The sequence below is a fragment of the Macaca nemestrina genome, chromosome 7, assembly GCF_043159975.1.
Source record: "Macaca nemestrina isolate mMacNem1 chromosome 7, mMacNem.hap1, whole genome shotgun sequence".
In the NCBI taxonomy this organism is placed as follows: domain Eukaryota; kingdom Metazoa; phylum Chordata; class Mammalia; order Primates; family Cercopithecidae; genus Macaca; species Macaca nemestrina.
Genome location: NC_092131.1, coordinates 43791701 through 43806222, shown reverse-complemented (window position 1 = coordinate 43806222; position 14522 = coordinate 43791701). Strand labels below are relative to the sequence as shown.

Below are 14522 nucleotides of genomic sequence, written 5' to 3'. Positions count from 1 at the left end.
GCCTTTAGTCTAGGCCCACTACTGAGGCAATACCCTTCTGAGTACTATATGAAGGCTGAGAAGTGCCCAATGCCCAGTGTACTGCAAGGTTTTTCACCAGTGTACTGGCTGGTGAGAATGTGAACTGTTCCTGGCCCTGTGTGAACTCTAGGGATTGTTTTGCCCACTCCTTTCTGATGATTCCTTCCCTGTCCTTGATATCCTCATAAGCATGGGCAGATTAGCACTCAGCTGAAGACTTGAAGAGGACTCTCCATACATCTCAAAATTCTGTGTGTAGCTCTTTCCCATTCAGTACTCTCCCCTCCAAGTCCTAGCTGCCTTGCTACCAAGAGAGATCACTGGTGTCTATTTGGGTTACCCTTTGTGATGGTTAATCTTAGGTGTCAACTTGGCTGGATAAAGGGATACCCAGATAGCAGATAAAGCATTATCTCTGGGTATGTCTGAGAGTGTTCCAGGAAGAGACTAGCATTAGAATCAGTGGACTAAAGCCAGGCACAGTGGCTCACACCTGTAATCCCTGCACTTTGGGAGGCCGAGGTGAGTGGATCACTTGAGGTCAGGAGTTCAAGGCCAGCCTGTCCAACATGGTGAAACCCCATCTCTACTAAAAATACAAAAAATTAGCCAGGCATGATAGTGCATGCCTATAATATCTCAGCTACTCTGGAGGCTGAGGCAGGAGAATCACTTAAACCCAGGAGGCAGAGGTTGCAGTGAGCCAAGATGGCACCACTGCACTCCAGCCTGAGTAACAAAGCAAGACTTCATCTCAAAAAAACAAAACAAAAAACAAAAACAGTGGACTAAGTAAGGAAGATCTGCCCTTAACCAATGTTGGCAGGCATCATCCAATTGGCTGAGGGCCCAGATAGAACGAAATGGCAGAGGAAAGGAAAATTCTCTCTCTCGGAGCTGGAACACCCATTTTCTCCTGCCCTTGGACATCAGAGCTCCAGGTTCTCCGGCTGCCAGATTCTGAGACTCACACCAGTGGCCTCCTGGTTTCTCAGGACTTCAATCTCAAACTGAGGGTTACACCATCAGCTCCCTAGTTCTCAGGTCTTTCCATTTACACTGAGCTATGCTACTGGCTTCCCTGGCTAACTAGCATGCAGATGCATATCACGAGACTTCTCAGCCTTCATAATCATTCAAGTCAATTTTCATGATAAATCCCCTCTCATTTATCTACCTACTTACCTATCCAGCCTATTGGTTCTGTTTCTCTGGAGAAACCTAATACACCCATCCCTGCTTTGCAACCTGGAAACTGGCTCCAGGCAGTAAACTGGACAAAGGACTCTCCTCGTTTGTGTCCCTCCTCCTGGGGAACACTGCTGTCCAATGTCCAATATCTGTTTTATATATTCTGTCAGGGTTTTAAATTTTAAGGCAGGGAGGCAGATTACATCCCTATTTTTCGTTTAAATTTAAATACCATCCAGAACAAAAAAGCCTGTACTTACAAACCCTTAAAACCTAGCATAGAAAAGACTCACTTATCCTAGCAGTGAAAATTGTCCCATTTTCTCCATAGCAATGCTGAACAGGATCAATTTGTTTTGACAATTGTTATGACTACCAAGAAAGAAAGGAAGTTCCTTAAAAGAAGATTTCTGGCCAGGTGCAGGCCCAGTATTTTGGGAGGCCGAGGCAAGTGGATCACGAGGTCAGGAGTTCAAGACCAGCCTGGCCAACATGGTGAAACCCCATCTCTACTAAAAATACAAAAATTATCCAGGCGTGGTGGTGGGTGCCTGTAATCCCAGCTACTCAGGAGGCTAAGGCAGGAGAATCCTTTGAACCCAGGAGGCGGAGGTTGCAGTGAGCCGAGATCGCACCATTGCACTCTAGCCCGGGCAACACAGCAAGACTATGTCTCAAAAAAAAAAAAAGAAAAGATTTCTTAAACTTGGATTTACGGTAAACAAATTTTACTCATTTACCGCCACAAGTGGTAATTACATCACATGTCTCCCTCGCCTTCTGTAATTCTCTCAATGTGGCAGCTCTGTCATACTGCAGGGGAATGTTGTAGCCTTCATCTTTCCCATTTGCACAGATGCTGCGTCTAGCTTTGACAACAACACAATATGATGTCTGGGAGGCTAAAATGCCTATAAGGAGCCTTGCCAAACAGAAGGCTTTATACTGCAAAGTGTTGTAACAACAAGCAAACACTGCTTTCTGAGAAGCACTTTCCTGCACAGAAAAGAGTTGTAAATTATTTCTGAAAGTGAGAGAAACCCCATCATCTGGCATTTGATGATCCTCCATTGCCAAGATGGGAAGGTACTCTTCAAGCAGATCCTCCCTTTGACAGAAATGGTAGCACGTATGTGAGGTAATGTTGGTAGGTGGTTTAGAAAAGGTCGGAAAGAGTTGATTTTATTCCATGATCAATTTCAAATATCCTGGCTGGTGGGCTGGATGTGGTAGCTCACACCTATAATCCCAGTATTTTGGGAGGCCAAGGTGGGTGGATCACTCGAGGCCAGGAGTTCAAGACCAGCCTGGGACAACATGGTGAAACCCTGTCTGACATGGTTAGGCTTTGTGTCCCCACCCAAATCTCATCTTGAATTGTAATCTCCATAATCCCCATGTGTCAAGGGAGAGACCAGGTGGAGGTAATTAAATCGTGGAGGCAGTTTCTCCCATGCTGTTCTCATGACAGTGAGTGAGCTCCCACAAGATCTGATGGTTACATAAGGGTCTCTTCTGCCTTTGCTTGGGACTTCTCCTTCCTGGCACCTTGTGAAGAAGGTATCTTGCTTCCTCTTCACTTTCCACCATGATTGTAAGTCTCCTGAGGCCTCCCCAGCCAAACTGAACTGTGAGTCAGTTAAACCTCTTTCCTTTATAAATTACCCAGTCTCAGGTATTTCTTCATAGTAGTGTGAGAACAGACTAATATATCATCTCTACTAAAAATACAAAAATTAGCCAGGAGTGGTGGTGTGCACCTGTAATCCCAGCTACTTGGGACACTGAGGCAGGAGAATTGCTTGAACCTGGGAGGCGGAGGTTTCAGTGAGCCAAGATTGCACCACTGCACTCCACCCTAGCCTGGCCAACACAGGAAGACTCTGTCAAAAAAAACAAAAACAAAAAAACCTGGCTGGACTTTCCTTATATGCACATCAACATAATCATCAGTGTAAGCTGGGCCCTCATGCTATTCTGTAAAAGGTGAATGGTAACTATAAACAGGGAAGGGTGTGTTGGGTGCAGGGGAAATGACCTGTTAGGCAGGTAAGGCCAGATTGAGATTCAACTAGGAAATGCTCAAAGGTTGTCCTCCAGGTCTCTATACCTTCACATGGTCTTCAGATTCCTTCTTCATTCTCCCTCACCCAGTTCTTCAGGGGCTAACCCCACCCTCCACCCCAGATCCAAGCAACTCCTCGACAGGATCCTGTGCTCTCTCCAGAGCTAATGTATGGTCTGTTGCCCATTTACAGAGATGGGTAGAAATTGAGTGTGAGCATTTAAAAACTTTTATAGCAATCAACAGAGAAATTTTAAATCAGTTGAATATAACTAATAATATTATAAACTAGGACTTCTACTTTTCACTTTTATTTTTTCTCATAATTCATTTTTGTTATATTTTGCAAAAGTAACTATCCTTAACACTCTAGCCTGGGCAACAGAGTGAGACCCTGTCTCAAAAAAAAAAAAAAAAACCAGTGCCAATATCCAAGAGTCTGTGAGAGAAGACATGTATGAAGGTCAGCTGGCCCCAGATCAAGAGGAGCTGGAAACATGTGACCACAGTGAATTCTGCATTGAATCTTGGCTTCAGGAACCACTACTTTGGCTGATTTAAAAGACCATAGTATAATATAATCTGATACCTCCCTGTTGTTTCAAGCATCGAACTCTAAGATTAAATAAAGAAAGCCCCATATGTTGTCCAAATAGAGATATCTGTAAGTCTTCAGGTGAACATTAAAACCTGGATATACACAGTGTTTGAGGAAGAAAAAAAAAAAATCAATAACCTAGAGGCCAAACAAGAGTAAATAGCTAAGCAAAGCCATCAATATCTGCTAGAGCAGCTGGCTTGGACGCCAGGTAGATCGTGAACTGACCAGTGTGACAACCATCCAGAAACTTAGAAAATCATACAAAATAACACATCTCTATTGCAGTAATGTTTATGCTTCCTAATGTTAAAAAGGAAGAGGATCTGGATATACAATAACAGAGAAATGGTTGAACAATTTAGTATAATGCCCTCATTTCAAAGATTGTGTTAGATCTCTCCTAGTTGACCCAGAATGGTTTCACAGCATTTTGAAAAGTTAAAAAAAAAAAAAAAAATCCAGGAGTTCGAGACCAGTTGGCCAACATAGGGAGACCTCACCTCTACAAAAAATACAAAAATTAGTCGGGTGTGGTGGCAGGTGCTTGTGGTCCCAGCTACTCAGGTGGCTGAGGTGGGAGAATCACTTGAGCCCAGGAGGTCAGAACTGCAGTAAGCCAAGATCGTGCCACTGCATTCCAGCAGGGGCAACAGAGTGACATTCTGTCTCAAAAAGAAAAGTGAAAAAACAAGATACAGACTGCGCACAGTGGCTCATGCTTATAAATTCCAGAACTTTGGGAGGCTGAGGTGGGAAGACTGCTTGAGGCCAGGAGTTCAAGGCCACCTCTGGCAACACAGCAAGATTCCGTCTCTACAAAAAAAAATTGTTTTAATTAACCAGGTCTGGTGGTATGCACCTGTAGTCCAAGCTACTTGTGAGGCTGAGGTGGGAGGATCACTTGAGCTCAATTCTAGGTTACAGTGAGCTATGATCATGCCACTGCCCTCCAGCCTGGGCAGCAGAGCAAGACCCTGTCTCAAAAAAAGAAAAGAAAAAAGGAAGGGAAGGAAGGAAGGGTCACGAAAGTTATAGTGTTATTTTAAGGGCAGGTATTCCTGATTTTATTTTCTTCCTTGTATGTTTTTCTCATTTGAATGTTTATTTACAATAACCAGATATTATTTATATAAGAAAAAGCCAACAAAACTAAACCATCTGCATATCCTAGACACCTTATTTCCCTCCTCTACCTCCCACTTTTCCCTCAAGTCAAGTCCCTTGCTCCCTGACCTCACGCCACAATGTCAGTTCAGGCTCTCATTGCCTCTAATGGGCCCCCAGCTTCAGTCTCTGCCCTTTCTAGTCCTCCACATGGAAACCAGAGTGACCTTTCTATATTGCATATCTGTGCATGACACTCCCCTGCCTGAACCTCTTCTAAGCTGCCCAAAGCCCGAGCAGCAGTTTCTAATCTTCAGCACTGCATTTTACAGTCATGCCTACTTCCCTCTGCTCTTTCCTGAAGATTTGTTCAAACATCATTCCCTTCAGCAACAACTCCAGCATTTCTCCTATTTTCCAGTAGTACTTTGTGTAGACTTTATCATAGCACAGAAATCATTATTTTTAATGATTTGTTTTCTCTCCCTTCCTGCCTACACTATGAGCTATTTGAGGGTAGGACCATATCTTTACTGAATGAATGAATCTAAAAAAGTAGGACCCCAAACGTAAGTATAAATGCATGCCAACCATGTAAAGTGTCTGTGTAAGCAATGAAAAAAGGTTAAAAGATAAACAATTTAAAGTTCTTTTCTTTTTCTTTTCCAGCAAGTGGCTTGAGCTACTTTTAAACTGATTGCCAGTCATTCACTTAATGAGTAATTTATGTCCAAGTTACCAAAAGTTATCTACAGTTTAAATCGCTATCAAAATAAAAACAAAGTCCAAAAGGAAACCATTTTACCCTTTTCAAATAAAATAGAAGTTCAACATTCTTCTTACTGTCACACTAGTTGTAGAAACAGCATCTCTCCCCGATAAAACATGGCCCAGCTGTGTGGTTACTTACTGGAATTGAGCAGGATCATGGCCTTGACACAGAGATACTCTTTGTGTTGGAGTTTTAACTCTCGAAACCTTGAAGTAGTTGCCAGGAGCATGTCAAAGATTTCCAGAATTCCTTCTACGCATTTCCCCTCATCCCTACAAAAGTTCGTTTGGAAATTTAAGGAACATAGCTTCAGGAAACCATCAAAAAAACAATAAGGAGTGTTTTCTTTTTAATCTCAAGTTTCATCTTGTAACATGTTCATCTGATAATACAATTTTAACTACAACAGGGTGTTAATGAGACCACACCCAGCAATATGAAATTACTAGAATTATCTTCATATAAAGAAGACAGGCCATTTCCTATAAATCCCAAAAGTAAATATATGAATAAATATTATTTAGGCAACAATGTGCATTGGAATATTTTCCTGCTATATTTTCACCAAATGTTTTCTTACAGCAATACCACTCCTATTGATTGTTTTCAATCAAAACCATGTCAGTCAACCAACCCCAGATATGACACATTTTTTAAAACGAGACATTCCACGTTCCCATCGGGAAGTATTAATGAGGAAGACTGTGTGTCATAGAAGCAAGTGTCCCAAGAATAAAACTCCATATCTAAGGCTTAACTCTCACTTCCTGGTGGTCATTTAGAAACTGGTGTAGCAACTCAGACATTTACCTGTAATTTGAAAGAGCTGAATATGACAAAGAAATCACAATTAGAGAAGATGGATTAGAATCAGGAAAAGAAGGTATACACGGAGGTGGGGAAAATTTTTGACTTGCCAAGGATTATCTTCACGCAAGGATTATCTTTAAACCTTGAGCCATCTAATCAAAATTCTTTGGAGCACTCCTTATAGAAATAAATGTTTAAATATACTTTGAAAATAAATTATTTGAACTTTATCTGGAAAATACCAGCTTCTATTCACTCCAGCCAGACACACATTATTCCACCTCACTGCTCCCCCAAAACACTCTATTATTATCAGTCACAGGGTTATTGGAAGTCCTTGACAAGCAGTTAGATGATTTTGTCATAAAACCACTGTTTGTTCCTGAAAGCCGGCAGCACACAGGAAGGGCAATGGGTTTATGTGAGTTCCATTTTCAGTCTCTAGCAGCCCCTGAAGGGGCCTTGAGGTCTTCAAAGAGCTGGCTGCTCCCCTCCTCCCTCCCCGAACTCAGGGCATTTCCAGTGATGGCAGTATTTCAGGGAAGAGTCTCTGACACCACTGGATACACCAATCCTGTGTAAGTCTTTCCCATTAGCTGCTGTGTACATGGCACTCACCGGGATCCTGCATTCCGAAGCATTCATACTCTCCCACCCAGACTCACTCACACAGAGCTACAAGCATGCAAATTGCTCACTTTGGCATATGAGCATTACTAAGTTACTAAATTTACTAAATCGTAAATTCTGTAAACACCTGCAATTTTCTGTAAGTACACAGGTTAAATGACAAAACACCAGTGCCCCCTGGAAGTCACTCATAGGAAAAGGCCATCTTAGAGAATCCAGAGCACTGGGCAAAGAGTGCCAGATCTACAGGAAGCCTCATCTTGCCACCTCCCCAGCTCCAGGCTCTCCCAGGCAACCTGATGCAGGCATCCAGTAAGGACAACACAAGCCCTGCAAAGAGATAACACACAAAACACCTGGGCACTGAATCCCTTCATGTCACATCACCGAATCACCCTGCCTGTGGACAATTCATTATGGGAAATTGTAACTGTTGGACTTGGGGACATTTGATACTAAGGAAAGCAGTTTGAAAAGATCTCTGTGGGGGAAAAAAAACTCCTGCATTGATAGTCTGATTATCTCTTTATTCTTCTGTGCTGATGTGGGATTATACACACATGCACAACACATACATACATACACACACACACACTCACACATACCCCTCCCCAAGTGGTATGGTAAGGGGACCAACCTGAAATCAATCCTATTTTCCAGAAGTACCTGTGCCTTAGTTCTTAAATATTGAAATTGGTATCATTTCCTCATTAAAATATATGCCATTTTCACTACAAATTTTTGTTTCAAAAATGGGGGGAGGGTTTGCATACTGAGGTATTTTAAACCCTGATAAAGGCTGTCACTCACAGTAATCAGACCATATATACCTCATGGAAAAAGTTAATTTCTAAACAAAGTCTAAAGAACTAGGTCTGATTGCTTTCTTTTTAAGCAGGTGTGACAGTCAACCATTTCATTCAAGGGGTGGCAAAGTTAGAATATTTTTATTCACTTCACAGTCTGCAGAAACCAAATACATTTCTACAAAATAAATGAGAAATGAAGGGGCAATAAAGTATAAGACATCATAAATGACAGCCCAATAAAGTTCTTTCAGATGAGTTATACAGAACAAAGTTAGGAAAGACTCTAAAGTAAATTAGTGACATCTATTTTATTTATTTTATAATTTTAGATTGAAACTGAATTATGAGTAAGAAATTAGGACAGGGTTAAAAGAGTTGAATTAAAGACAGGCTGGCTGCTCATGTCTGTAATCCCCGTGCTTTGGGGAGGTCAAAGTGGGAGGATCACTTGAGGCCAAGAGTTCCAGACCCGCCTGGGCAACATAGCGAGACCTTGTCTCTACAAAATAATAATAATAAACCAGGCATGGTAGCATATACCTATAGTCCCAGCTACTCAGGGGGCTAAGGCAAAAGATCACTTGAGGCCAGAAGCCCGAGGTTGCAGTGAGCTATGATGGCACTGCTGTATTCCAGCCTGGGCCACAGAGCAAGACCCTGTCTCTAAATTAACAAAAACAGAAACAAAAACAGGACATACGATTTCAACGTTAAAATATTGAAACAATGTATCAATCAAACTGACCTACTCAGGAAATTTATTTTTGCACACTATCTGTCCATCAACTACTAAATAAAATTAGTAATAACATGGAATATCTTTGTATTAGTCCATTTTCGCATTGCTATAAAGCATTACCTGAGACTGGGTAATCTATGAAGAAAAAAGGTTTAACTGACTCACAGTTCTGCATGGCTAGGGAGGCCTCAGGAAACTTACCATCGTGGCAGAGAGCAAAGGGAAACCAAGGCACATCTTACACAGAGGCAGAAGAGCGAGCGATTGAACGAGACGGGGGAGCTGCCAAACACTTTTAAAGCATCAGCTCCCATGAGAACTCACTCACTATCATGAGAACAGCATGGGGGAAACCGTCTCGATGATCCGATCACTCCCACCAGGTCCCTCCCTTGACAATTTCAGATGAGATTTGCTGGGGACACAGAGCCAAACCATATCAATTTTATTACTTGATAATAACTTTTTTTTTTTGAGACAGGGTCTCACTCCGATGCCCAGACTGGAGTGCAGCGGCACGATCTCTGCTCACTGCAACCTCCGCCTCAGTTCAAGTGATTCTCCTGCCTCAGCCTCCCATGTAGCTGGGATTATAGGCACGCACCACTATGCCTGGCTAATTTTTGCATTTTTAGTAGAGAAGGGGTTTCACCATGTTGGCCAGGCTGGTCTTGAACTCCTGACCTCAAGTGATCCACTCGCCTCAGCCTCCCAAGGTGCTGGGACTACAGGCATGAGCTACCGAGCCTGGCCAATACTCACTCTTTATAAAATAAGAATATTGTTTTTTATTTTTTTTGAGATGGAGTCTTGCTCTGTCACCCCAGGTGGAGTGCAATGAAGTCATCTCTGCTCACTGCAACCTCCACTTCCTGGGTTCAAGCAATTCTCCTGCCTCAGCTTCCCAAGTAGCTGGGATTACAGGCGCCTGCTACCACACCCAGCTAACTTTTGTATTTTTAGTAGAGACGGGGTTTCATCATGTTGTCAGGCTTGTCTCGAACTCCTGACCTAAGGTGATCTACCCATCTCGGTCTCCCAAAGTGCTGGAATTACAGGTGTAAGCCACCGTGCCTGGCCTAAAGAAGAGTATTGTTTAATACAACAACAAAATGTTGAATGAGTGGGCCTCCCTTTGGGGTACACTATTTTGTACCTATATATATATACCTGCTGGCAGCACACACCTGGGTACAGACCGTGGTTTACCTCTGTGTATATGGCAATGGCAGGGAGTGCTTAAGGCTTAGAACATAAAAAGGACTTAATAACTGAAGTGAAATCACTTATGTACAAAGGGTAAATTAAAATTCGGAATTGAAAATTCAGTGGCTACCTTGAAGGAATTTAGCATACAAATAACTGATGTGAATGTAAACTCAAGACATTTATACATATATAATTCCATGAACCTCTCTGCAAATGTCCACAATGGGATCCAAGCCCAGATACAAACTTCCTCTGACTAATAATTTAACATTAGTCAGTTGCCTGTTGATACTAAGGACACAAAAATGCCTTTCCATATGTGATTTTTATGAATTCAGTGGTTAGTAAAAGAAGAACTAAATGCTTAGAAATAAGCTGAAGTAACTAGATTTTCCTCTCATCCTCAGTAGATACAAGTTTTCTTGTTGCAGAAACCTCAACAAGAATAAAGGGAAACAGAAATTATAGTTTCAGTATCCACAAATGGGCTGTTAGTTGTATTCACTGTTTATACACTGTTTATACCACTTGAAGAAACTCTGGTAGGACAATCCAGCAGAAGACAGTTATTTTCAAATGGTGTGAAGATTATGTCTTCATTTTGCAAAAAAGAGTTGTAATAGAACTCCTTTATGGAGCATGACTCCTGACTTTTTGAATGAGCAACTCCTCTACAAATACACCTATTACATAAAAGTATATTCATCTGTATAAGAGATGACTACGTAACTGAACTATCTTAGTCTTCAAGTTCCTGACTTCACAAAGTTAATGGGTTAAAAATGCTAGAGATTGTAGGCTGGGACGGTGGCTCACGCCTGTAATCCCAACACCTTGGGAGGCTAAGGTTGGGGGATCACTTGAAGTCAGGACCTCAAGACCAGCCTGGCCAACATGGTAAAACCCCGTCTCTACTAAAAAAAAAAAAAATAATAATAATAATACAAAAATTGGCCAGGTGTAGTGGCACATGCCTGTAATCCCAGCTACTCGGGAGGCTGAGGCACAAGAATCGCTTGAGCCTGGGAGGCGGAGGTTGCAGTGAGCTGAGATTGCGCCATCGCATTCCAGCCTGGGTGACAGAGTGAGACTCCATCTCAAAAACAAAAAACAAACAAACAAAAACTACTAGAAATTGCAACAAAAAATAAACACCAGTAATCATTCAAAAAAAAAAAAAAGTCTGCTCAATGTGAATGCATTTACAATTCCCAAGAATTCCTCTTCTATACTCAAACATACTAGATTTATGTTGTAAAACATAATACTTTCATATAAGTTATAAAGGCAGTGTGAGTCTATCATAAATAATTTGTTAAAAAAATAACTTTTCTTCTATTAACTAAAAGGTAGGCCTAATAATTTTCCAGGATTTGTGTCCACTTATAGTAATATATACACACAATTACAGGAATTAAAGAACCCATACAGAGAAACGAGAGAGTAGAGAGTTAATTGTCCTAAAAACCAGGAATGAATCAGTCACCAAAAATAAACACTAAATTTGGCATCAATTTAGAAATCAAGACAAGAGATAAAATAATTTAATCCAAAAGTCTGCAAATTATTTGATTTGTCAAGGGATGGAACGTCTCCCTAGGACTAACCTCTAGGAGAATTATATGTGTGTATTTATACATATGTATATTTGGCCTCAGTTAAAACCCAAGCAGAATACAATGGCTTGGCTAGGTGCTTGGCTTTTCAGCCTGCCTTGCAACATGGTACCCCGAGATGACAGTGGGGAGAGTGGGTTTCTGCAGTGTGTTATCAGTAGAACAGGGCTGTTCTCTACCAAAACATCTCTGTACTGAAGAATGTGCTCTTTGTCTACATTGTCACCCAGGACAACAGGCAGAATAAAGTAGACAGTTTGCCGTTTGGCAACCCCCTAAGTCCAGCTCCACCACCTACTATCCTGTCAGCAGGTTTCTTAATCTCCCATTTCCAAATATCTGAATGATAGAGATAATAATGGGTCCTACTCCCTTAAAGAGTGCAGGAAGATTGTGAAGATTAAATGTGTTGACATAAGTTAAATGCATAAGGTGCTGCTAAGCACATACAAGCCAATAGGTTAGCTATTTTGTTTGTTACTGAAGCGTCTTGTGCCCTGCACTTCTCTGCTTTTCCAGAGCCTCCCTCCATGGTTTACCACCTGGGCTCTCGTTCAAGTCAATCCATCCTCCAGCTCTTCCCAAAGGATCTGTTCTCTGTCAAAACACCTTCATTATGCAGAACAGTGCTCTTTTAATAACATTGTCAACCATGACAAAAGGCAGAATGGGGACTGATACCTTGGGGCATCACTCTTCATCTGTGTAATACAGGGTCTTCGGATGATCTTAAAGTGGTAACAGGATTATAATGCAAGAGTTGGGGTAGACACTAGGCATCCTCCCACACTGTGCAGAGTCAGATGTGGCTGAACATTCAACACTAGCACTTTTTCCACAAAAGGGGCGTGGAAATCAATTTCCATGCAGATTTCAAACTGCTCAAATTCACACCAAGAGGGTATTCTACTTTCCTGCTAAAAAGCTTGAGTGTTTTTATATAGTCCAGCTTTCCCTCCATAAACAGTTCACCTAAGTCAATTAAAAACTGGTTCCTTTTCTGTCATCTTTAAAAGAAAATCAAATGCAACCAAGATATAGATAGCATCATGTTCCATTTTCTGTTAAGTTTCATGTAGTTTTAGTAACCCTTCCTTCCACCACTATTGCCAAAAATGCTATATAGTACATGCATTAGAATGAGTTAAAGCAGACTGGGCACAGTGGGGGCTGTAATCCCAGAGCTTTGGGAGGCCGAGGTGGGTGGATCGCCTGAGGTCAGGAGTTCAAGATCAGCCTGGCCAACATGGTGAAACCACTTCTCTAGTAAAAATAGAAAAATTAGCCTGGCGTGGCGGTGGGCACCTGTGATCCCAACTACTCGAGGGGCTGAGGCAGGAGAATCACTTGAATCCAAGAAGTGGAGGTTGCAGTGAGCCAAGATTGCGCCTCTGCACTCCAGCCTGAGTGACAGTGAGACTCCGTCTCAGAAAAAAAAAAAAAAAAGAATGAGTTAAAGCATAAGAAAATAAACTTGGCAGATTTGTAAGAATTTTATCACCTGTCCAGAAAGCTCCAGACGTAATTGGTCACTATAGGTACAAAAAACAACAGGACAACTTAAGATTATAACCTGAAAATGGAATTTTTAATGCAGAAAAGTCTGTCGACTTATACATGTAGTGGCCACATACCTACAGGATACACTCCCCTATTAAAGCGCTGGCCTGTAAATGCTGCTGCACCACAGATTAAAAATTAGTCACAGGACCCTGAATCCCTGGACCCAACTCTCTCCTCCTCTGGTTCTTGACCCAGTGAAGGAGCTAATGATACTATCATCCTCTAATTGCCCTGCAAGTGTGAGATTTTAATTGCAGCACCCAGGACTTTGTTCCCACTAAGTACCTTACTCAAACAAGTGGGAGAAGAAACACAATGCATTTTTTCTCACCTGTCCAGAACAAGATCTGGAGCAAAGATGAGCTTGCCGGGGTGGTCAATTGAGCGCCACATCAGCCCCACCATTAACACCTCCATCCAACAGCTCTCCAAGAGCCGCACTTGGTCGAACAGGCTGAGCTCCACAAAGCCTGGGGAAAGCAAGAGGCGGTGAGACACCCGCACCCTCCTCCTCAGCTACCTGTGTCTGTTGAGACAGAATGGCAAGTGTTAAAACACTAAGAAAACACAAACCATTAGGGAATCGATATTTTATAGATATGATTGACTACTCATTAAAGGAAGAAAACTTTGAAGTTAAGCTGCGTGACTCAGTTTCCAGTCTTGGACCCCTTCTAGAGACAAATATACTTCATTTAGAGTTTGTCAAGCGTGATGACCTGGGCTCAGAACTGATCTTGGTTAGCTGTGTCCTGATAATTCCTCTGCACTACTGAGAAGGTTGATGCTTGGTTGCCAGTCAGAGGAGCTGCCTGTCTGACCCAATCTTTGACTGGGATCAGAAGGGGTGGGGGAATGGGGTAGGTGGAGGTTGGGGTTGGAGGCTTGCAGACAGCAGTGTCAGCCCCCGCAGAAAGCCAAGGCCTCAACTTCAAGGATTTCTCTGATTGCTTAAAATTTCCCATCCAGTGTTAAGATCCTTCCGGGTAGAAGCACTGTTTCTGGGCGATTCTATCCTAAGCAGCAAATATCGCCAAGCACAATGGCGCACACCTGTAATCCCAGCACTTTGGTTGGCCAAGGCGGGTGGATTGCCTGCACCCAGGAGTTTGAAACCAGCCTGGCCAACATGGAGAAACCCCATCTCTACAAAAAATTATCTGGTCATGGTGGCAGGTGCCTGTAGTCCCAGATACTCTGGAGGCTGAAGTGGGAGGATTGCTTGAGCCTGGGAGGTCGAGGCTGCAGCGAGCTGAGATTATGTCACTGCACTCCAGCCTGGGCAACAGAGCAAGATCCTGTCTAAATAAATAAATAAATAAAATAAAGAGCAAATATAATAACAAAGCAGGTCCTGACAACCTAATAACTCATGTTGGTCACAGTACTGTT

The 14522-nt window shown here is 42.2% G+C and overlaps 1 protein-coding gene across 5 annotated transcripts in view; it reads right to left on the bottom strand.

Annotated features, from left to right (window-relative positions):
* Positions 1–14522, bottom strand: part of LOC105473690 (estrogen receptor 2) — an 83534-nt gene that overhangs the window by 16508 nt on the left and 52504 nt on the right. For all 5 annotated transcript variants that reach the window (XM_071100041.1, XM_071100042.1, XM_071100043.1 and 2 more), the window contains 2 exons: positions 13462–13600; positions 5893–6026 (listed from right to left, as the gene is read on the bottom strand). In XM_071100041.1, coding sequence (XP_070956142.1) covers positions 5893–6026; positions 13462–13600 — 273 coding nt within the window. The remainder of the gene's footprint in view (positions 1–5892; positions 6027–13461; positions 13601–14522) is intronic.